A 21,584-nucleotide genomic window follows, 5' to 3' on the forward strand; every position below is an offset into this window, starting at 1 on the left:
ATCACTTGAACCTGGGAGATGGAGGCTGCAGTGTGCTGAGACTGCGGCACTGCACTCCCGCCTGGGTGACAGAGTGGGACTGTCTCAAAAAAAAAAAAAATTGTACTAATAATCCTGAGATGTATCTGCAAATGCAATGAAGATGCAGCTACTCCTTTCTATCGAGCTTTCTGTATCTTAATTTATACCTGATCATTATTTTATATGACCTCTTCTTTTAAGGTTAAAGAAGAACGTGAGCACAAAGGCAAAGAAATCTTGGCTGGGCACAGTGGCTCACTCCTGTAACCCTAGAACTTTGGAAGGCCAATGTGGGAAGATCACTTGGGCCTAGGAGGTCAAGCCTGCAGTGAGCCATGATTGTGCCACCATATTGGGTAACAGAACCCTGTCTTTATTTTTTTTGAGACATGGTCTCGCTGTCAAGGTTGGAGTGCAGTGACACAATCTCGGCTCACCACAGCCTCCACCTCCCGAGTTCAAGTGATTCTCCTGCCTCAGCTTCCAGAGTATCTGGGATTACAGGCATGCACTACCATGCCCAACTAACTTTTGTATTTTTAGCAGAGACGGAGTTTCACCATGTTGCCAGCCTGGTCCTGAACTGGGCAGGGTGCTGGGATTATGGGCATGAGGAGAACCCTGTCTCCATTTAAAAAAAAAAAAAAAATCTGCTTGTCTATTGGACTCAGGAAAATGTTCAGATGCCAAAGAAAGGCCAGCCACCTATTTACGCTCCAGAAATCTTGTAAAAAGTGCACAGAATTAGTTGTAACAAAAATTGTCAGGTAATTCAGTAAAATTTCAGTGCATCATTTTGTCTGTAGCACAATAACAAAAACATGGGTACACTAGTTATAAAACTCATTCTGATAAGTTTGCATATAATTATATAACACCAGGATATGTACTAGTCTTTTATTGCCTAAGTAATAGGAATAATAAAATCATCCAGTGTTGGAGCTCACAAGAGTCCACTTGTCACAACCCTGATAACCACTATAGACAGCACTCCCCACAGGGGTCAAAGTGCTAGCTCCTTGTCCTCAGTCATTCCTCTAGCTTTCCTGGGAATCATGGACAGTCATACTATTCCCAGGAACATGATGCACAGAAAGTCACTGACCAGGTGGCAGAGTCCTGAGTACAGACCAGTGTTAGCTGCCGTGGGACGTCCTGGGGCCCATGATGGAGCTACAGACACTTGTGACAGCAGTTATTCCCCATCAGGAAGCTAAACCAGCAGGAGAATTCAAGTTTGGCTACACATGGATTGACAATGACAGTTAATGGAATGACTTAGTTGCCTGTAGGCAGTGTCTATCAGAAAATGAAACCCACCACAATGTAGTGCTAACTGAAACAATCTGGCCTCCCCACCCATTCCTTCTTGCCAGGTGTAAAGGGCATTCATTGGTTAGTACCTGCCCAGGTGCTAACTACTAATGAAAGCAAGGTCATAACTACAGACTTCAACATCAAAGGAGCCAACTTAACTCTATGGAAAACCAAGCAGCTGTAGCTAGAGTTTCTCAGTTCAGTCCTCATTTTAGGAAATGGGAGTACAACTTTTAACCTGAATAAAAAGCGTTTCGGTACAGTCACTGTTTCAAATTTTAACTGCCAGCAAGTCTGGCAGAAAGGGAGATTTCCCAAATATCAATTTTTGTTAGGATTTTTAAAGATACGTTCTGCTTATACTCATTCACATCTAAATATTTACAAACACCTTATAGTTTAGTTCTTCTGGAATATTTGTATACTTCTACATTGACCATGGCTAGTTAGATTTTTGCTTTTTTTTTTTTTTTGAGGCAGAGTTTCGCCCTTATTGCCCAGGCTGGAGTGCAGTGACGCGATCCACAACCTCTGTCTCCTGGGTTCAAGTGATTCTCCTGCCTCAGCCTCCCGAGTAGCTGGGATTACAGGCATGCGCCACCATACCTGGCTAATTTTGTATTTTTAGTAGAGACAGGGTTTCACCGTGTTAGCCAGGATGGTCTTGATCTCCTGACCTCGTGATCCACTCGCCTCGGCCTCCCAAAGTGCTGGGATTACAGGTGTGAGCCACCGCGCCCAGCCAGGTTTTTGCTTGTTTAAAGCACAAGAACCATACATGGTTTATCCCTCAAATACAGCATCCAACCCATGTCCAGTATCCTAGGGGCCGTGTCTCCTACTCTGCGATCCTCCTGACACCACAGGGACGCAGGAACTCATTCCCCAGTGAAGCCGGAAGCACTTGAAGGTACTTTTTGAGTAACTTAAATGATGAAAACTAACACCACATGCCATTCACAAGTCCTTTTCTAAACTGTTCTCCTTACTGCCTCCTCCACCACCACCATTAGGCTAAACTTAAAATGTCAAGGCTAAATTCTTAATGTGCAGCAGATGTTAACAGGGCAGAGTACTGACACAGAAGTGGAGGCTTGGAATTTTCTAGTAACTGATTTTTCAGGTATCTTTGTTATATTTTTATGTTATATAAATGTATGTTTTCAGTAGACCAATCAGAACAGTGATGAAGTATAACTGGTAGAGTGACTCCAAATGAGTACTCGATACGAGGTATAGGTTATCCTCGTCTGATGACCTTTTTTTAATGGTTAAGGAAACTGAGACCCTCAACTTCTGGTAATCAGCTACCCAAATATCTGTGCTCTTTAACATTACTCCTAAAATAGTATCTTTAAATAGATGCCAACGGTGCTAAGCTTTTGAAAAGTTTGTATTTCCCAATTCCAGGGCAAATATTATGTAACATTTATATATATATATACATATATATATATATAGAGAGAGAGAGAGAGAGAGAGAGAGGGAGAGAGAGAGAGAGAGAGAGAGAGAGAGAGAGAGAGAGTGTGTGTCCAGATTAATAGCCACCCCATAATTTCAAGAACATGTAATGAAATCTCAAATCCTTCTAAATAGCTCTTTTTGCCTCTGAGAGTAAGCCACTTCCTGCCCCTAGACCCACATCCTGTCAGACCAAGGCTGCTTAACAAACACAAAAAGCGGACAAACCAGTCCCATTTGCACTCATTATAATCAGTGAGAAAATCATGACCTTAGAACTAGAAGGGAACTTTCTGGGCATTCACATTAAAAAAAGGGTCATTTTAAAACCAGGTTGGAAACAGTTCTGTGCTAAGCCCTCCCTACTGTTCACTGCATTTGGGAGGCAGAAAGGAACTGCTTTCCATAGCTCTGACAATGAAATGACTGCTAGTCATGCCCAAGTTCCAAGCCTGCACTGCCAAGTAACAATGATGGCCATTTCCGACCTGCTGATGGCATATGAAAATAATGCTCCTGAGACCTATTAGCCGTTAGTTTTTTTTTTTTTTTTTTTTTTTTGAGACGGAGTCTTGCTCTGTAGCCCGGGCTGGAGTACAGTGGCCGAATCTCAGCTCACTGCAAGCTCTGCCTCCCGGGTTTAGGCCATTCTCCTGCCTCAGCCTCCGGAGTAGCTGGGACTACAGGCGCCCGCCACCTCGCCCGGCTAGTTTTTTGTATTTTTAGTAGAGACGGGGTTTCACGGTGTTAGCCAGGATGGTCTCGATCTCCTGACCTCGTGATCCGCCCGTCTCGGCCTCCCAAAGTGCTGGGATTACAGGCTTGAGCCACCGCGCCCGGCCTAGCCGTTAGTTTTTAAGTCCCTATTTGGTGAGTGTCTCTAAGAACCAACTTCTTCTACACTGGGTATAACATACATTGTGTGTTATCTAACAGGGAAGTAAACTGGAATGCTTAAACAACACTTTCTCCTAGGAAAGGCAAAAGAAATAATCAAAGGATGTTACATTCAGCAAAAAAAACTATTCTTTCTAGAAACACAATCTACATCCTTCTCAACTCCTCACCTCCGGGCAGGCAATATAAAGAGAAAGTGACCTTGAATAAGAATTTATCTAATAAACTTGTGAAGTCTGAGTCTTGATTGGGTACCATGTGATTTCAGTTTCACTAGGTATATGATACATACTTCATCATCAACATGCTTCACTGAAATGTGTAGGTAATTATATACAGAAACTTAAGTTTAGTAACTACTTAGTAAACTTAGTAACTATACACATAAACAAAAGTAAGGGACAAGGCCAAGATGGCTTACTATATGCTAGAGTTGGTTTTAATTCTAGGCTCAGAAAACACAGGGAACTAAAGGCCTATAGATTAAACATTACTATTCACCTGGAACGCATGGTTCTCTCTGTAAATTTAGAAGCCTGTGAAGACTTTTTCCTTTCTGATCTGGGCGGTGAGACGCTAAGTCTAGGAAACAATGAGGCCGAGGTGGGTGGATCACGAGGTCAGGCGATCAAGACCATCCTGGCCAACATGGTGAAACCGTCTCTACTAAAAATACAAAAATTAGCTGGGCACGGTGGCGCGTGCCTGCAATCCCAGCTACTCGGGGGGCTGAGGTAGGAGAATCGCTTGAACCAGGGAGTCGGAGGCTGCAGTGGGCCTACAAGGTGCCACTGCACTCCCAGCCTGGTGACAGAGACTCTGTCTCAAAAAAAAAAAAAAAAAAAAAAAAAAAAAGTCAAAAAATTTCTTGGCTAACCTGTTGTTTTAGAGGACATATGACATAAACCATACCTAAGTCTTGTGCCATTGCCGAGATAAATTTTTGCCCCTAGTTAAGATCACATGAGCAATATTATGCAACGTTAAAGAACATTTCTCCCGTAAAAAACTTCGATTAGACAAGATTTGAACTCACCCCAGTCTTTACTTTTGCCATCTATCAAAATAATTAGCAAGACCAAAATAGCTCCTTTTAAAAATTCCAAACTAAATCAGTAAGCTTACAAAATTTGCTTAAATAAGCAAACCCCACCAAAACTTACTTTTAAAATCACCATTTCTGAAATTATACTAAATTAAAATTGTAAAAAAACTTTATACTATCAGTATCAACTATGTTACATCTGAAATGGCATAATTTATACATCATTACTTGACTGGAGAAGACATGGTGTACACTTTACAACCCTATCACTCACCCCAACCCCGACCCATGGTTTGCTGTATTTCCTTCCCCCATCCTTGCCCACAGCACCAGTATGTAAATTGATCTCTTAAAATGGCTAAAGCCCTACCCAGTAGATGCTCCTTATTTTGTTCATTTCAATTTTCAAGTCTGAGAAAGTTGCTATTAAGACAATGACCTGTTCCCAGTTGGGTCACAGCACTCTGCCCCATTCCTATGGGCCCCCCAAAATATTGGGAATACAGAATAATAGTGGAAAAAACTGGGAACAAATTGTTCTACATGTTTGCAAGTCAGCTGCAATTTTCAGTAGAGACCTCCTTTTAAAACATGTGCATGGAGGGTGAGATGGCCCGGGTGGGATTAAATCAGTTACTCATTTGATCCAGAGCACAAAGGTTGCCCCAACAGCAGGAAATGGGGGACCTGCCCTCGCCCTGGGATCCTTCCACCTCAACACTCAGGCACTTCATGATGAGTAAAAGTAAAGCATCTCTCCCTTTCTACCCTATATAACATGCTTTTTAAAAGCAAATATTGTATTATGGAAAGTTGAAAACATTCATAAAAGTAGAGAGAATAACTAGTACCATGATCCTCCATGCTCTCTTTTTTCAGCTTCAACACCATTTTTCTTTCTTCTTCTCTTTCTACCACTTTCACTTTTTTTTTTTTTTGCTGGCAAATTTTAAGGCCCTCATTATTTCGCTTGTAAAAACTTCAGTGTTTGCTCTAAAGCACACACAAAAAAAACAAAAACAAAAACAAAAACAAACAAAAAAAAACAATACCACTATCACATCCAACATAACTTAAAACAATTCCTTAATATGTCAAGTTCAGTAAATATTCAATTTTCCTCCATTTCTTTGAAAATGTCTTTTTGCAGTTGATTTTGTTCAAGTTATATAACGCAACTTGTTATCACACTATTTCCACATTACCTTGTTCAACCAGGTTCTAAATAAAAAACCCAGTTTTCTCACCGTATCTCACCGTCTAAATCCATTTAAGAGTCTCACCCAAACAGCAATGGATTATGTAAGCAAATACTTCAACATCCCAGAAGCCAACACCCTTAATTATTTAACAGAGGCAATGAAACACACCTTAATGAAAATACTGTACCAACATACACTATATATATGTTTACAAATAAAGTGATTCCAATCTCATATTTATGTGCTAAGCTTTAACCAAATGACCTGTGGTTTAATTTTCTCTTTAAAAACATAACAGGCCGGGCGCAGTGGCTCACGCCTGTAACCCCAGCACTTTGGGAGGCTGAGGTGGGCAGATCACGAGGTCAGGAGATCAAGACCATCCTGGCTAACACAGTAAAACCCCATCTCTACTAAAAAATACAAAAAAATTTAGCCAGGTGTGATGGCGGGCGCCTGTAGTCCCAGCTACTCAGGAGGCGGGGGCAGGAGAATGGCGTGAACCCGAGAGGTGGAGCTTGCAGTGAGCCAAGATCGAGCCACTGCACTCCAGCCTGGGCGACAGAGCAAGACTCTGTCACACACACACAGACACACACACACACACACGCAAACATAACAAGACATATTTTACAAGAAATTTACAGATAAAGTAATGGTGCAACAGGTAAAATACTATCAAAACAATCATTTCCCTGAACCACAGCACCTGAGAAAGGATGGAAGAGTAAGTGGGCTTGGCAAATGATGGACTTATCACCAAACCCTTGCAAAAACAAGTTCTTATAGAAAGACCATCATGGTTCACTGTCCAACCCAAAAGTGATTTACCAGAAAACCAACAAAAACACATCACTGTGGGTTCACTCATAAGTCACTCTGCCCAATGGTTTTAATGCTTCAAAGAGTTAGTAAAGAATAAAAGTTAACTCTACCTCTTGCCAAAGCCTAGGTGAACATTTACAGTTGCACGCTCATCACGCCTTGACAATGTATTAGACATGTCTTTCCCCCTGCAATATAAGCTTCTTGAAAGCAGGTCTTTCTTTCAGGAGGGGCTGAGGAAGGCACGGCTCCCTTTACAACTCCAAACAGAAAGCCCATTTTATTTAGTCAGACCAGCACCTACTTTCTAGAGCATTTTGCCATTGAGGAAAGGTGGGATAATGTGCATTTCAGGCTCAAATACACACTAGCAGGAAATGAGTGCCACCATTCACTGGATGTGACTGTCAACCAAGCAGGTGATAATCCTTTAAAAGCCCCTTTTTTGTTCACCAATGTCTCCCCAGCACCTGAAAACCTGGCACAAAGTAGGTGCTCTATTGAAGAAATGAATTTTATGCAGGATGGTTGTACAGGTGTACCTAACATCCATAACTTAAGAAGAATGTGTGTGTGGAGTTCTGAGCTAAGGAATCCTAGTGGCCAACCCTGAAATCAATTGCTTATCTATGAGGAACATCTGAACCCCCAGCCCACAAGCCCTTTGTTTTGGGTTACAGGAAGGCTGCCAGGTGGAGGCTGTTAGGGGGAGCATGTTAAGTAAAAATGCTATGTAAACTGCATGCTTTTTGCAAGCTTTCGGGAAGCAGTTGCTGTTCTGTCCAACCCACTACCACTGGACTATCCCATATGTAAATTTCCAATAAACCTGGGGCTATCCCCACTGAAGTCAATAGGGGTCTAGCAAGACAGCTGTGTTCACGTGGCATCAAAAGGACAAAAAGCAAGGTTACATTTACTTACTACATTATTTCATTGGGCTGCTAAGTTAGAGGAAAAGAATGACCATTATGAGCTAGTAAAGCTTTTAATCAGATTAGAATTTAGTAGGTACAAGTGGAACCACACAGCCCTTACTGACCAGGGCCAGGCACAAGGCCAGGCACTTCCTGTGTGCCATCTCAGCAGGCATCCCAGGTGGGCATGCAGGATCTTGTTTAGAGATGAGGAGGCAAAGGGAGGTGAAAAAACTTGCCCAAGATTACCCACTAGGAGGCAGGTATGTTTACCTATTTGGTTGTCCTCCTTCCCTCTATTTCTCCTACCAATAAATGAGAATTTAAAGTTTGCAATAAAATAATAATGCTAAACAAAAAACAAAACAAAACAAAAAAAACTTAGACCAGGCATAGTGGCTGATGGCTATAATGCCAACACTTTGAGAGACTGAGGCAGGAGCATGGCTTGAGGCCAGGAGTTTGAGACCAGCCTGCACAAAACAGTGTGAAACCTCATCTCTACAGAAATAAAAATAAAAAGATTAGTCAGGTGTGATAGTGAGCGCCTGCAGTCCCCCCAGGAGTTCAAGGCTGTGGTGAGCTATGACTGTACCACTGCACTCACGCCTGAGCAACAGTGCAAGACCACATCTCGAAAACACAAAAGCAACATCAATCCTCTTTCTTTGCTGCCGGAAAAGACAAAAAGCACAAATAAACTAGCACCTGACAGCGTTATAGGTGGAGACTGAGTTCTATGAGTGCAGTAAAGTAGGGCACAGCGCAGACAGAGATGGAGCTGTACTTTAGACAGGGTGTTCTGAATCAGTGATGGACTTATAAAACATCAGCAGTCAGAAATTCACATACAGACTATAGTAGGTCAAAAGCTCATTTTAAACTATCAATGAGGAAAAAAGCAATTTATTTACATACCATTCTCTTTCCAACTCAAATATCAGGTACAAATTGCTTTCTTTTAGCATATGCCAGAAATCTGTCATTACACAATGGCTTAGCAAGTGTGACACAAGATACTGCCACTTTCTCTACACAAAGACCCACCCGAACACCAGCTTTGTTTAAAACATTACCTCGGTACCACTATGCCTCTCCTCAGTGAGTTTCTGAGTCCATGCTCAGAGCCCATGATGCGCTCAATACTGGCTAACAAAACACATTCTGTTCTTTGAGAATAATTTTTTAAAAACAGGAACCAATGGGGTGGATCTGCTTCCAAATATTAGTCCAGCCATAAAATATATACAAGATTATAATAAATGCTTAACAATAATTATTTTTATGCTAGAAGCAGGAGTTGGCCCATTTGTTTCTCTAAAGAGTCAGTAAGTATTTTAGGCTTTGAGGGCCTTATTTGGAGTCCGTTGCATATTGTCGTTTTTAAAATCCTTCAAAAATATAAAAACCATTTTTAGCTGGTAGACCAAATAAAAACAGGCCACAGCCAGACTCAGCCCTAAGATGACAGTTTACCTACCCCATCCTAAAGTAAAAACAATTATTTACAATATCTGAAATGACAACTGTCCACACAGGGAGTTTAAAATCGATCTCTCAGGCAAAAATGGAAAACAAAATTAGGTTGCAGAAAAGTGACTTCAAACTTAAAAACATGAGCAAAATCTGATATACTGACAAAATCTGATAATCTGATATGTTTGATCCTCAGGTGATACTGGTTCCTCTCCTATCAAAAAAAGGTGGGTCATGGTGAGACATTTTTTATTTTGCTTTTAAGGTTTTGTTTTCTCAAGTATATTAGATTAAAAGGATTAATTATTAATGAACTTTTACATTTCCTTTGAAACAGCATTACCATTTACCTGTAAGTGTTAAGAAGGGGTTAATGAATAAAGGAAAACAGAACTGACCACTGCTGACTGGGAAGCCCACATCCCTCCACACTTACCCAAAGGATCTTACCAGCTGGGACGCCCTCCCTGGTTCCCAGGGCACACTTCTCTTCCATGAGGACCTCTATAATGCACTATACTGCACTGTAAATTGTTTACAAATCTGCTTTCACTAGGAGACTGAGAACTCCTTAAAGGCAAAACCAATCTTATTTTTATTGTCCCTGCACCAAGCACATAAAGAGGAACAAGGCATTAATGGGATCTTCTACTTCCCTACCATTTATAGGGAATGTCTAGCCTGTTTTTTTTCTCTTTGAAAACAAAGAGCCAAAATGTGAGAGACCACTGGGCACTGCCAAATGAAGCTCTGCTACTGGACTCCCTGAAGAGAGAAACTCAAGTCAGAAGGATATTATGCTGAATTGCCTGCCCAAGTACAGGTAAGCAGTAAATTAACTACGAAATTCTTATTTTTATGGCTCTTTTTCACAAAGAGTCATCCTAGCCCCTGTTCGAGTCCCAAATACCAATAACAGCACTCCTGGCATTTCAGCCGGACTTTAAGAAGGCGGCTGGGCATCAGTGACTGCTTTCGCCCGAGTGGGTGCTCTGAAATCACACTGGGCTTGATTGGGGTGCAGGAGAAAGGAATATATAATAACTGCCCTTTTCCTACTGAATTAGCAATACCATCTGGAGAGCTTATTTAAAACATAAGCACCCAGCCTGCACCTCATCCTAGAGATGGAAGTCTTATTAGTTCTTCAAGGGACCCAGGAATCAAGTCTCCAGACAATAGTGTACACAAAATTTTGAGAACACTACACCAAATTAACCCTTCCTCTTAACTTTAGGTATGTACAGTGTGTACGTATACTCAGGGAAAACATACAAAGCTACTGAATTATTTGGATTTTTAAATAACGTAGTTTAAGAAGTGTGGTACTTTAATATTTTGGGGGGCAGTGGTTATAATAATGAAAGAATGCAAAGACTTTTTTCATCAACCATTGTCACAAATGTATTAACATGTACAACAAATCCAGACTCCCCGCCTTCCCCCACACCTGGTCCTTCTCCAGGACTATTTATCTCAGCGATGGCACCACCACACATCCACTTGCGAAAGCCAGAAACCCGAAGTCAGCCTTGACACCACCCTTGGCCCTGCATATCCAACCCATCACCTGGTGCTATCAATTCTATCTCCCAAAGAACCCCCAAATGCATCCACTTCTGTTCCCACCACCACCACCTTGATCCAAGCTATGAGCTCCTTCAATGGGCTACCATAACTACCCTTGCTGTCTCCTGCCTCCTGTGATTTTCCTATTACAGATCACAGTCAACTTTTCAAAAGGCAAATCTGATTATGTCACCTCCCGGTCAAAACCCCAAGTTAAACTAAAAAATGCCCAAGGATGGCTTACGAGGCATGGCCTGACCTGTCTTCCTCTCTAGCCACGTTGGGCTTCATGTGGAACCCCAAACTCACACTACTTCCTCCCACCACAGGGCCTTTGCACAAGTTACCTCTGCCCGGGGAGGTCGGTCACCTCCTCAGGGATGCCTTCCTGACTTTCCCTATTTGCACCCCCACTAGCACACACACCTCATCTACTCTCAGGCCTCACGTACCCTCTTCAGGAATACTCTCTGGAGCTGCAGTTTTACATTTACTCTGGGATTGCTGTCTGTCCCCCAAACCAGACTATAAACCCGCTGACAGGGACTATGTCTGTGAACATCCAAATACATTCGTTGTGCCTTACAGTGTGATCATGGCAAATCACTCATCCTACCACCACTTCTCACTGCCACATGGCAAAATGTTAGCTACCCTAATTCACTACTGCCCCTCCTGGAGGAGGAGGGGTGGAAACAGATGCCACGTGTCCTCCTCAGTTGCAGAGAGGTGGGGGTGGGGGGTACAGTCAGTAAACTGTCCCTGTTAAAATATTTAATAGAAAAGGCATGGCCGGGTGTGGTGGCTCAAGCCTGTAATCCCAGCACTTTGGGAGGCCGAGACGGGCGGATCACAAGGTCAGGAGATCGAGACCATCCTGGCTAACACGGTGAAACCCCGTCTCTACTAAAAAATACAAAAAACTAGCCAGGCGAGGTGGCGGGCACCTGTAGTCCCAGCTACACGGGAGGCTGAGGCAGGAGAATGGCGTAAACCTGGGAGGCAGAGCTTGCAGTGAGCTGAGATTCGGCCACTGCACTCCAGCCCAGGCGACAGAGCAAGACTCCGTCTCAAACAAACAAACAAACAAACAAACAAAAAGGCTATGTATTCCCAAAGAAGTAAGGTAATCTCAGAAATTACCTTAAAATTTTGGCACAGTAGAAATGTGAACACGCTTTCAGAGTTTTCCTAATGAAAGGTAAACCTGCTTTTATATTAGAAATGTCTGTAAGAACACTTCAGAAATGAACAGGTAAGATGTGTTGGAGTCACTTAAAGGCAGTTCAGCTCTATGGTTCTCATGACAGCTTAAGAGATCTCGGCCCTGAACACAACACCCTTTTCCTTCCTGAGCTTAACTACAGTGGTTTTCCTTGCTCACTCCCCATGCTTTCTTTCCATTGGGCAGAAGAAAGCAAGTGTGAGAGTAAGGCGCTCTGCAGTCACCCTAACACGAAGGGGCGGGCAGAGAGGACGCTCCCGGGACCAAGGATCTGAGCACCAACTCCTACACCTCTCCCCAGATGGGGCAGACCCACAAGGCCACACAGCACACCATGTCCTGGGGACTGGCCTGAACAGAGGCCAAGGCTCCCTCTGAGACCCCAAATCACCCTCCTTGGACGTCAGCCAGTCACACATGAAGAGTCCCCTAAGCAGCTGTGGGAAAAGCAAAACCAGACAACAGACCACAGCTGTTCCTGTGGAGTGCTGCCACGCACGCCCCCCAGTCCTCAAGCAAGATTCAGCTGAAGTGTTACTTCTCAATATAGTCTGCCGATTTCCCCATCAGATGATTTTCCTCTCGACTGTGTCACGCGTTACCTAGGCTCCTTCCCAGTCTGACAGCACTCAGCAGGTTTTCAATTTCAGCGTTTACCTGCATCTTGGCCCAGGTACCAGACACTAAGCTTCCAGAGGACAAGGTCTGTCTCGCCCTCTGTGCAGGTCACCCTGCTTGCTGATGAACAAACACTCAAGTCTTTTTTTTTTTCTTTTTTTTGAGATGGAGTCTCGCTTCGTCACCAGGCTGGAGTGCAATGGCACAATCTCGGCTGACTGCAATCTTCACCTCCCGGGTTCAAGTGATTCTCTTGCCTCGGCCTCCAAAGTAGCTGGGACTACAGGTGCCCGCCACCATGCCTGGCTAATTTTTGTAGTTTTAGTAGAGACATTTAGTTTCACCATGTTGACCAGGATAGTCTTAATCTCTTGACCTTGTGATCCGCCCACCTCGGCCTCCCAAAGAGCTGGGATTACAGGCATGAGCCACTGTGCACGGCCTCAGTCTTTTAAGTAAGTGTTGCTTTTGGGAAATAGTATTAGGAGAAAACACAGCAAATAAATATTTTCAGTTATACTGTTTTATGCATAAAGTCATCCACTCAGTTCAGACAAATCAATCAAAAATACTTTGCCTGTTGAATTCAAGGGTTAACAGTTGCAGTGAATCAGGTGGAAGGCCAAGTACTCAGAGGTATCCATCCTTTAAGTGTGGTTGCCCCTTAATCCAGTTGTTAAACATTAAGCCCAACAAAACCACCTAACATTCTTTGCTAACATTCTTAACTTGAGCTTGAATAATTAGAATCAATAAACCTTTGTTTAAAAGACACATCCATAGAGCTGTTGGTGGATGTTTCATTTTAACATTTACTCAGGCAGCAAAAAAACCCCAAACCAAACCAAAACTAACTGGATCCTCTCTAGCAGCCTTACGAAGTGTCATATTCAAGTATGTGCAACCTACTATGCTCTTATCAGTGATTTGTGGGATGGCTCTAATATAATTTACACACAGAAAGGCTTACTGTGTTTAATTTATTTCTAAGACCCTCCTCTGCCAAAGAAGGGGAAGGGAGAAATTTCCCATGGCAGACAGGTATGGCTGAACTAAATGGAAGCCTCTCAAAAAAGGTTTGTGTTTGTTTTCAGACAACATCTCACTCTGCTGCCCAGGCTGGAATGGAGTGGCTTGATCTCAGTTCACTGCAGCCTTGACCTCCGGGGCTCAAGCAATCCTCCCACTTCAGCCTCCACCCCCAATAGCTCAGTCAGAGCGCAGGCCACCACACCCAACTAATTTTTCTATTTTTTTGTAGAAACAGAGTCTATGTTGGCCAGGCGAGTCTTGAACTGCTGGGCTCATGTGATCTGCCTGCCTCAGCCTCCCAAAGTGCTGGGATTACAGGCTCATGCCTGTCATCAGGCCACCTTGCCTGGCCTCAAAAAAGGTTTGAAAATTCTAATTGTAGATATTATACAAAATACAGTCTTTCAAAGAGTAACTCTAGCTCTAATACACAAGGTGATGGCTACTGTCTTTCCTTAACTGTTTCACAACTATCTTCACTTTGTCAAATGTCAGAAACATCTTTTAAGTTCTGATCTATCATAAAACACCTTTAAAACAAAACAAAATGAAAATATACCTGCCACAAGAAATAAAAGAGAGAACGGAGTTCTGACAATGCAACATGGATAACCTTGAAGACATTATGCTACGGGAAATGAGACTACCATAAAAGGACAAATGCTATCACAATTCCACCTATATGAGGTATCTAGAGTTGTGGAATTCACAGAGACAGAAAGTAGAATGGTGGTTGCCAAGGGCTGGTGGTGGGGATGGGGAGGGAGAGTTTAATGGGTAGAGTTTCAATCTGGGAAGATAAAGTTCTGGAGATAGACCTTGGTGATGGCGATGTAACAATGTAAATGTACTTAATACCTTTGAAATGTAAATCTAAAAGTAAGAGGATAAATTGTATATTTTACCAAGATACAAAAAAGAAACCAGAAAAATAAATTACCATTCATTATGAGAAAGAAAAGTAGTGACTAAGAACAGGTTAACTTTTTCCTGAGTGCTATCTTAGCTGAGCTCTGCATCTCTTCTTTTAGTGAAATAAAGAAAACCACACCCAGAAGGGTAATCTTGACCACTCCTCTGCATACCCTTGCACTCAGCTCTGCCTAAGTAAGGGGTTGTACTTAGGTCAGTTTCATACCACATGCACTGTCAAGCCTGGATGTCACGTGTCACTTTTAAGTTTGAATTAAAAAGAAAAATTTTGTATAGAAAATACTCTGCACCGCAAATAAATCTTAATGTAACTTAGGCAAAAATGATATTGGCTTCTGAATCTATTGGCATATTAATATTCTCTAACCTAACAGCAAAATTAATACCTCTAACAAACATCTTCTTAGAGAACATAAAATTTAACAGTAGAAAAAGCACCAAGGCCGGGTGTGGTGGCTCACGCCTGTAATCCTAGCATTTTGGGAGGTCGAGGTGGGCGGATCACCTGAGGTCGGGAGTTTGAGACCAACCTGGCCAACATGGTGAAACACCCTCTCTACAAAAATACACAATTTAGCTGGGCATGGTGGCACATGCCTGTAATCCCAGCTACTCGGGAGGCTGAGGCAGGAGATTCGCCTGAACCCAACAGGCAGAGGTTGCAGTGAGCTGAGATCAGGCCACTGCACTCCAGCCCGGGCGACAGAGGGAGACTCTGCTCCCCACCACCTACCTCCCCCAACAAAAAAAAAAAAAAAAAAAAAAAAAAAAAGGCACACAATCATTGATTACAGAACCAACTTGTTTGAAAAACCAGAAAAAAAATCCGGATGTATCTGTAATCCCAGTTTGTAATGAACCCTGTTATTTTGTCCACTGTGATTCAAAACTCAAAAAATGTTAAACCTTCTCCCGAATAGTCACTAGTTCCCCAGCGTTAAAAGCAGGTAGAATACATACAACTTTCTAAGAAGTGTCAGTCCCAGAGAACCTGCCTTTTGCCTACAACCCCCAGGCCTAGCCAGCAATCTCAACACAATCAGATTCAAGGAGACAGAGGCGCAGGCACAGCCCTTTCATCAGTTGACCAGGAGTGCTCGGCCCAGCGTGCCAAGAGCCGCTCATCAAACTCCGCCGACTGCCTGCATCTACAATTCAAGTCCATGGCTAACCTTCTGTTAAGAGACAGAAATTCTGCTGCAGCCAGTAAGTTTCCTGGTGAACAGGGCACCGCTTCATGGGCCTCGTAGGAAGCGAAGCTGAACGGCAACTTCCGAAAGCCAGTCTCCTCTCCCAAACGCCCTTTAAATCTCCCCAGTTGGATCTTGGGCGCCTGTGGTTTCGGACCCTTAGGAACTCTGAGAGCTGGTGTGTGTGGTCGGAGGCCATTTGAGTCTCCCTGTGATTTGGACTTTTTAAGAAAATTCGAAGTTGCATTACCATACCCTTTAAAAACAGACGGAAGCAGTGTAAAAGGGCCTCTAGTTTTTAGAGAAGATCGTAACTACTGGGGAGGGGGCTCACAAAGAAAAAGACTGCAGAGAAAAGCATCAAAATGGTGTTTTCCTAACGCTCCACAAAAGGGCCAACAAGTAACAAAGAGCGGCGACAACCCCCTATTCCTATCCTCTTCTGCGTGTGAGAAAAGCCTTCTTCCACCAGGAACTGCCCCAACACCTCGTGCAGGTGCCTCCCCTCGCCAATGAAGCCTCCCCCGTCCGCCCGTCCCAGAAACTGGGCAACTTACTGGTTTCGGCATTTTCGGTTCCTGTTGAGTATCCTCGATCCCCGGAAACACGACTCTCCAGCAGCAGCGGAGACGCTGTCCCAACCTGGAGTCAAAGCAGAGCCCTTAGAGCGCCGGTCGGCCCTGCCTCGTCCTCCTGCCGCGCCCGACACTCCGCGCCCGCCGCGCGCCGCCGCTTAAGAACCGGCCAGCCCGGGCCGGGGTGAGTCAGCGCCCCGCCCAGCACTGCGGGCACGGGGAGGGGGCGCGGCCGGGCGGGGCCCCCGGCGAGGAGGGGCCTGAGCGCGGGGGCGCGCGCCCAAGGGGCAGCCGGCGGGCACTCGAGGTGCCCCCAGTTGGGGGGGTCCGGAGAGAGGGGGTGCGCACCCGGGGACCCCCAGCATTAAGGGGCTGGTGGGGGACGCGGGTCCGGGAGATATAGGGCAGGGGGAACGCTCGGCGGAGAGGGTCGGGGGGAGAGGGCACGGGCCCCGGGGAACACTCGGCGGGGAGGGATGGGGGAAAGAGCGCCGACCGGGCGGGAAGGGGTCTGGGGGGCACTCCAGGTGCACCTGGCTGAGAGAAGTGGAGAAGAGAGGGCGCGGGGCCCGGGGTACCCGGCGGGGAAAGGCCCGGGAAGACGGAGCGCGGGCCTGGGGGAGAGAGGGCGAGGGGCAGGGGGAATCACCTAGGAGAAAGGAGTCCCGGGAGCGCCGGCGCGAGCCCTCGGGGCACTCGGCAGGGAGGGGTCAGGGGAGAGGGGGCGCATGGCCGGGGGGCACTCGGCGGGGAGGGGTCCGTGGAGAGAGGGCGCGGGCTCGGGGTCAGCCGAGGAACTTCCCAGGGCTGCCAGGAAGCCCGTGAGGAGCCGAGCACTCGGCAAGTTTCACTTTGTGTAGCAACCGTTGCCCCGCGGCTGCAATCGCAACCGTCACGCCTTTGAGAAACTCTTTCAAAAACTGCAACCGCCCGGGAGCCGCCAAGGGACGGCGCCCAGGCACCCAGGCTCCGCGTTTCCTTCGGGAGAGGGGACCTGGTGCCGAGGGGAAGGTCGCGGGGCCGCTGGCCGGCTCAGCTCCACTGCCCCTCGAGTGCCGGGCAGAGACCCGCGCCGCGCCCCCCAGGCTGCCCGCCGTACCTGCATCCGAGCTCCCGCCGCCCACCCGGTCCCTCCGTCAGGAACCCCCGCCCCGACCCCCGCCGCCGTACGCCTCACCCGACGCCTGCAGTGCTCCGTGTGCTCCCCGCCGCCCTGGCGTCCGCCGAGTGCGCTGGCTGCCCGCGCTCCCAAGAGCCCTGGCGGGGCGGGTCCCGGGGCCACGCCCCTTCCCGCCCAGCTCCCGACCTGTGAGGTGCGCCCCCCGCAAGATGGCGGCGGCCGGGACTCGGGCTCGGAGGCGAATTTGGCGGAAGTACGCGCTACTCCCAGCGCAGATGCAAGTGGGGAGGCTGTTTGTCCCACGGCGGGCAGGGGGAAGTCAGGAAAACGTAAATAAATCTGGAGGGGCGGACGGCCCGGGGGAATTGCTGGGCCGCTTGGGGCTGGGACCGGGGGCCCTTTCCGATACCCCGGCCCTGGGGCGGCTGCACCTGGCCCCAAGTCTCGGTGCACGTGGCCGGCCCAGCCGCTGTCTTCCGAAGCTCTGGTTAAGCGGCACTTTGTGGCCTCTTTTGACGTGACTAGCAAAAAACTCCATGGGATTTCTCTGCAATTCTAGGAATTAAGTTTTTTTGTTTGTTTTTTGCTAATGGTACTCAACAAATTTTTAAGACACACAAAACACGTGCTTTGGGGGCCGGTAGAATTTGTTGCGGGAGACCTCACTCTAGAAGGGGTTCTCAACGTCTGGCTTCCAGACGAGCAGCAACAGCATTCACTGGGAACTTGCAGAAGTGGAAATTAGGTGTTGCTCAGCCTTAGGATTCAGAAACTCTAGGACTGGGCCCAGCAATCAGTGTATTACAAGCCCTTCAGGTGATTGTGATGTTGGCTAAGGGTTGAAACCAGAGAGCTTCTCCAGAATTCATCTCCTGGGTTTACTGCTCCCTTTCTGCTTTTAGTTTTCTCGTCTGTAAAGTGGCATAATTATGGCACCTGTATCAGAGGGTTGTAATGGGGATAATGAGTTAGTACATATAAGATGCCTGGAACAGTACCTGACAGTAAGCACTTAAATCTATCCTGGTAGAGAAACTAGTGACTTTGGGTGAAGTTCCAAACTCTGTATCCCAGTTTGTTGAATGAACATACTAGTAGCCCCTCCTACATACACTTGTAAGGATTAAATGAGATTGTGCATGCAGAGTGCTTAAGTTGTGCTAGCATCATAGTAATTGATGCTTAACCTGCCTTCCTAGTGCCACACTGCTGTTTGGGCAACCCTTGTCAGGGCCTGTAATCTCCCACTTGCAGGTCCAGGGCATTTCAGAGGTCAGAGAGAGGAGGGAGGCCTCTTCTGAGACTTTGACCTCTATTCAGGTAAGTGTATTCCCTCTGAAAGACTGAATTTCTTTCCTTTCCTTTCCTTTTTTTTTTAGACGGAGTTTCACTCTTGTTGCCCAGGCTGGAGTGCAATGGCGCAATCTCGGCTCACTGCAACCTCTGTCTCCCAGGTTCAAGCAATTCTCCTGCCTCAGCCTCTCCAATAGCTGGGATTACAGACACCCGCCACCACGCCCAGCTAATTTTTTGTATTTTTAGTAGAGATGGAGTTTCACCATGTTGGCCAGGCTGGTTTTGAACTCCTGACTTCAGGTGATCCGCTCACCTCGGCCTCCCAAAGTGCTAGGATTACAGGCGTGAGCCACCGCGCCTGGCCTGAATTTCTTTTTTATTAAAATGAAGATATAGGCCAGGCACGGTGGCTCACGCCTGTAATCCCAGAACTTTGGGAGGCTGAGGCAGGTGGAACACCTGAGGTCGGGAGTTCAAGACCAGCCTGACCAACATGGAGAAACCCCATCTCTACTAAAAATACAGAATTAGCTGGGCTTGGTGGTGCGCACCTGTAGTCCCAGCTACTCGGGAGGCTGAGGCAGGAGAATTGCTTGAACCTGGAAGGTGGAGGTTGCGGTAAGCTGAGATGGTGCTATTGCACTCCAGCCTGGGCAACAAGAACAAAACTCCGTCTCAAAAATAAATAAATAAATAAAATGAAGATATAATGGTAACTGCAGTAGAAAGGAAACTATGAAAGCTATTTAAAATACCTGTACTGATAATGTTTCCAATTGGACATCAGTACCTCCACCGCCTTATCATTGCCTAGAGCCTGGTTAGCCAATTTGGGTTCCTAACTCTGATAATAGAATATGCCTCTAATCTAATTTTTATCTCACTCTGTTTGAAGTATACTGTCTTATAAATTGAATATTTGAAATAGCCGTGCCCCAAGACCTTGAAGAGCATTTCTGAACTTTACCCTTTAGGGGAATGCTGAAAAATGAAGTGGCCTGTGGCAGTGTGGTAAAAATGAAATGGCCGGGTGCGATGACTCAAGCCTGTAATCCCAGCACTTTGGGAGGCTGAGGCGAGCGAATCACCTGAGGGAGGAGTTCGAGACAGCCTGGCCAACGTGGGGAAACCCCATTTCTACTAAAAATACAAAAAGTTAGCTGGGCATGGTAGCACATGCCTGTAACCCCAGCTACTTGGGAGCCTGAGGCAGGAGAATCGCTTGAAACCAACCGGGAGGTGGAGGTTGTGGTGAGCTGAGATCGCACCATTGCAATCCAACCTGGACAACAAGAGCGAAACTCCGTCTCAAAAAATAAATAAAATAAAATAAAAATGAAACGATGGCAGGTTTTTGAGGCAAACAGAACTAAGTCTGAATTCTGCTTCCTGTACTTCCAACATGGTTAGTTTGGGCAAGTCTGTCAACCTGACTCAGCATCCGTCTCTTCATCTGTAAAACGGAAATGATAATATGTATTTCATGGTATTCTTGTGTCACTGAGTCGTATCATATGAGCATTTAACTCACCCAACTTATATGTACAATCAGCCCTCTGTATTTGTGGGTTCTGCATTCATGGAATCAGCCAACGTTGGATGGAAAAGATTTGGAAAAAATTAAAAAAAAAATTACAATTAAAATACTAATAAAAATCCAATACAGAATATAGTATAACAAGTAGTAACATTATATGACATAGGTAATCTGGAGATGATTTAAGATATGCAGGAGGATTTTGTACGTTATATGCAAATACTATACCGTTTTTTGTCAGGAACTTGGTCATTGCAGAATTTTGGCATCCTCAGAGGTCTTGAAACCAATCTGTGGATACAGAGGGATGCTATATAATTTTTCTTAAGTTAAAATAGTATAAAGTCATATTTGTACATGCATTCCTTATCATTACTGTAAGCATGACACATTGCATTTACATGTTACTATACTGTTCTGCCCACCAAGGAAACACCTACAGTGTATCTTACGGATGTTTTCAGATTTTCTAAGGGTAATTTATTTTCATTAGGGTTTAGAACCTAAACCCCTGCCCCCCAGCACACACAGAAGACTCAACTCCAGCTGTGTTGAAACTTGAATATGCATTAGAATCACTCTTAGTGCCCTTCTCCAGGAATGATGGCTCACTAAGTCTCAGGCAGCTCCTAGGAATCTATATCTTTAACAAGTCCCCACGTTATTTTGATGTACACCATAATTTGAGAACAACTGACTTAGGATGTGGCAGGACCTTGACACATGTTTTGCTTGCCTGTCCTTTCAGCCCTCATTTGTGAAGCTGTTCCCTGTGTTTGAAAGTCATCCTTTTGTTAATATATGATACTCAATGCCTTAGAAGGAAGTGAGGAAACATTGGAGCCAGGACTATGTTGTTAGTCTAGGTATTTACCTTGAATGACCCTTCACTGCCAGGTTTCCATTATTCAGTTTTTCAGCTCGAGAAGGGTAATCATAAGTCTGCCTCTTGAACTTGGTGAAGGGCTGTTGGTAACTTCCTGGGAGTTCTTCAGACAAGGTTAAAATAAAGTGAGGAAGGACAGCCCTCCTGGAAGCTCGGAACAGTGTCACGGACTGGAACCGTTGTATCCAGAACAGTCACTTCCACTGATAGGCAGGCTTTCTATCAAATCACCTTGGAGCCTATCTCCATACTGGTGCCGGGTTAATCTCAACCAGTAACGAAAAAGTGACTAAAGCTCTATCTAGTTCTAGTCACTTCAAAACAACAGTCAGTAGGCAATGGGGAAATATATAAAGAGTACTCTTGGCAAAACAAGGATTGGGGTTATTTTCCACCCTTAATAACCTTGGGGGAAAATGCAAGACAGTAACTAAATCTGGAG

The 21,584-nt window shown here is 45.3% G+C and overlaps 1 protein-coding gene and 2 long non-coding RNA genes across 3 annotated transcripts in view; 1 reads left to right on the forward strand and 2 right to left on the reverse strand.

Annotated features, from left to right (window-relative positions):
• The window catches only part of EZR (ezrin), a 55,459-nt gene extending 37,931 nt beyond the window's left edge, over positions 1 to 17,528 (reverse strand). Inside the window, exons 1-2 of the mRNA XM_005552218.4 lie at positions 17,481 to 17,528; positions 16,286 to 16,370 (exon numbers count right to left, since the gene is read on the reverse strand). Coding sequence (XP_005552275.1) covers positions 16,286 to 16,297 — 12 coding nt within the window. The 5' untranslated portion in view covers positions 16,298 to 16,370; positions 17,481 to 17,528. The remainder of the gene's footprint in view (positions 1 to 16,285; positions 16,371 to 17,480) is intronic.
• Positions 17,529 to 17,611: 83 nt separating this feature from the next.
• Positions 17,612 to 19,874, forward strand: LOC135970562 (uncharacterized). Its single transcript, XR_010586300.1, has 3 exons — positions 17,612 to 17,676; positions 18,678 to 18,743; positions 19,694 to 19,874. It is a non-coding gene; the product is annotated as an uncharacterized lncRNA (long non-coding RNA).
• Positions 19,875 to 20,205: 331 nt separating this feature from the next.
• Positions 20,206 to 21,253, reverse strand: LOC135970563 (uncharacterized). The gene is made up of 3 exons (XR_010586301.2): positions 21,131 to 21,253; positions 20,485 to 20,547; positions 20,206 to 20,290 (listed from the first exon to the last, which is right to left on the reverse strand). It is a non-coding gene; the product is annotated as an uncharacterized lncRNA (long non-coding RNA).
• Between the last annotated feature and the right edge of the window lie 331 nt (positions 21,254 to 21,584).

Source organism: Macaca fascicularis, chromosome 4 (assembly GCF_037993035.2).
Source record: "Macaca fascicularis isolate 582-1 chromosome 4, T2T-MFA8v1.1".
Taxonomy (NCBI): Eukaryota; Metazoa; Chordata; class Mammalia; order Primates; family Cercopithecidae; genus Macaca; species Macaca fascicularis.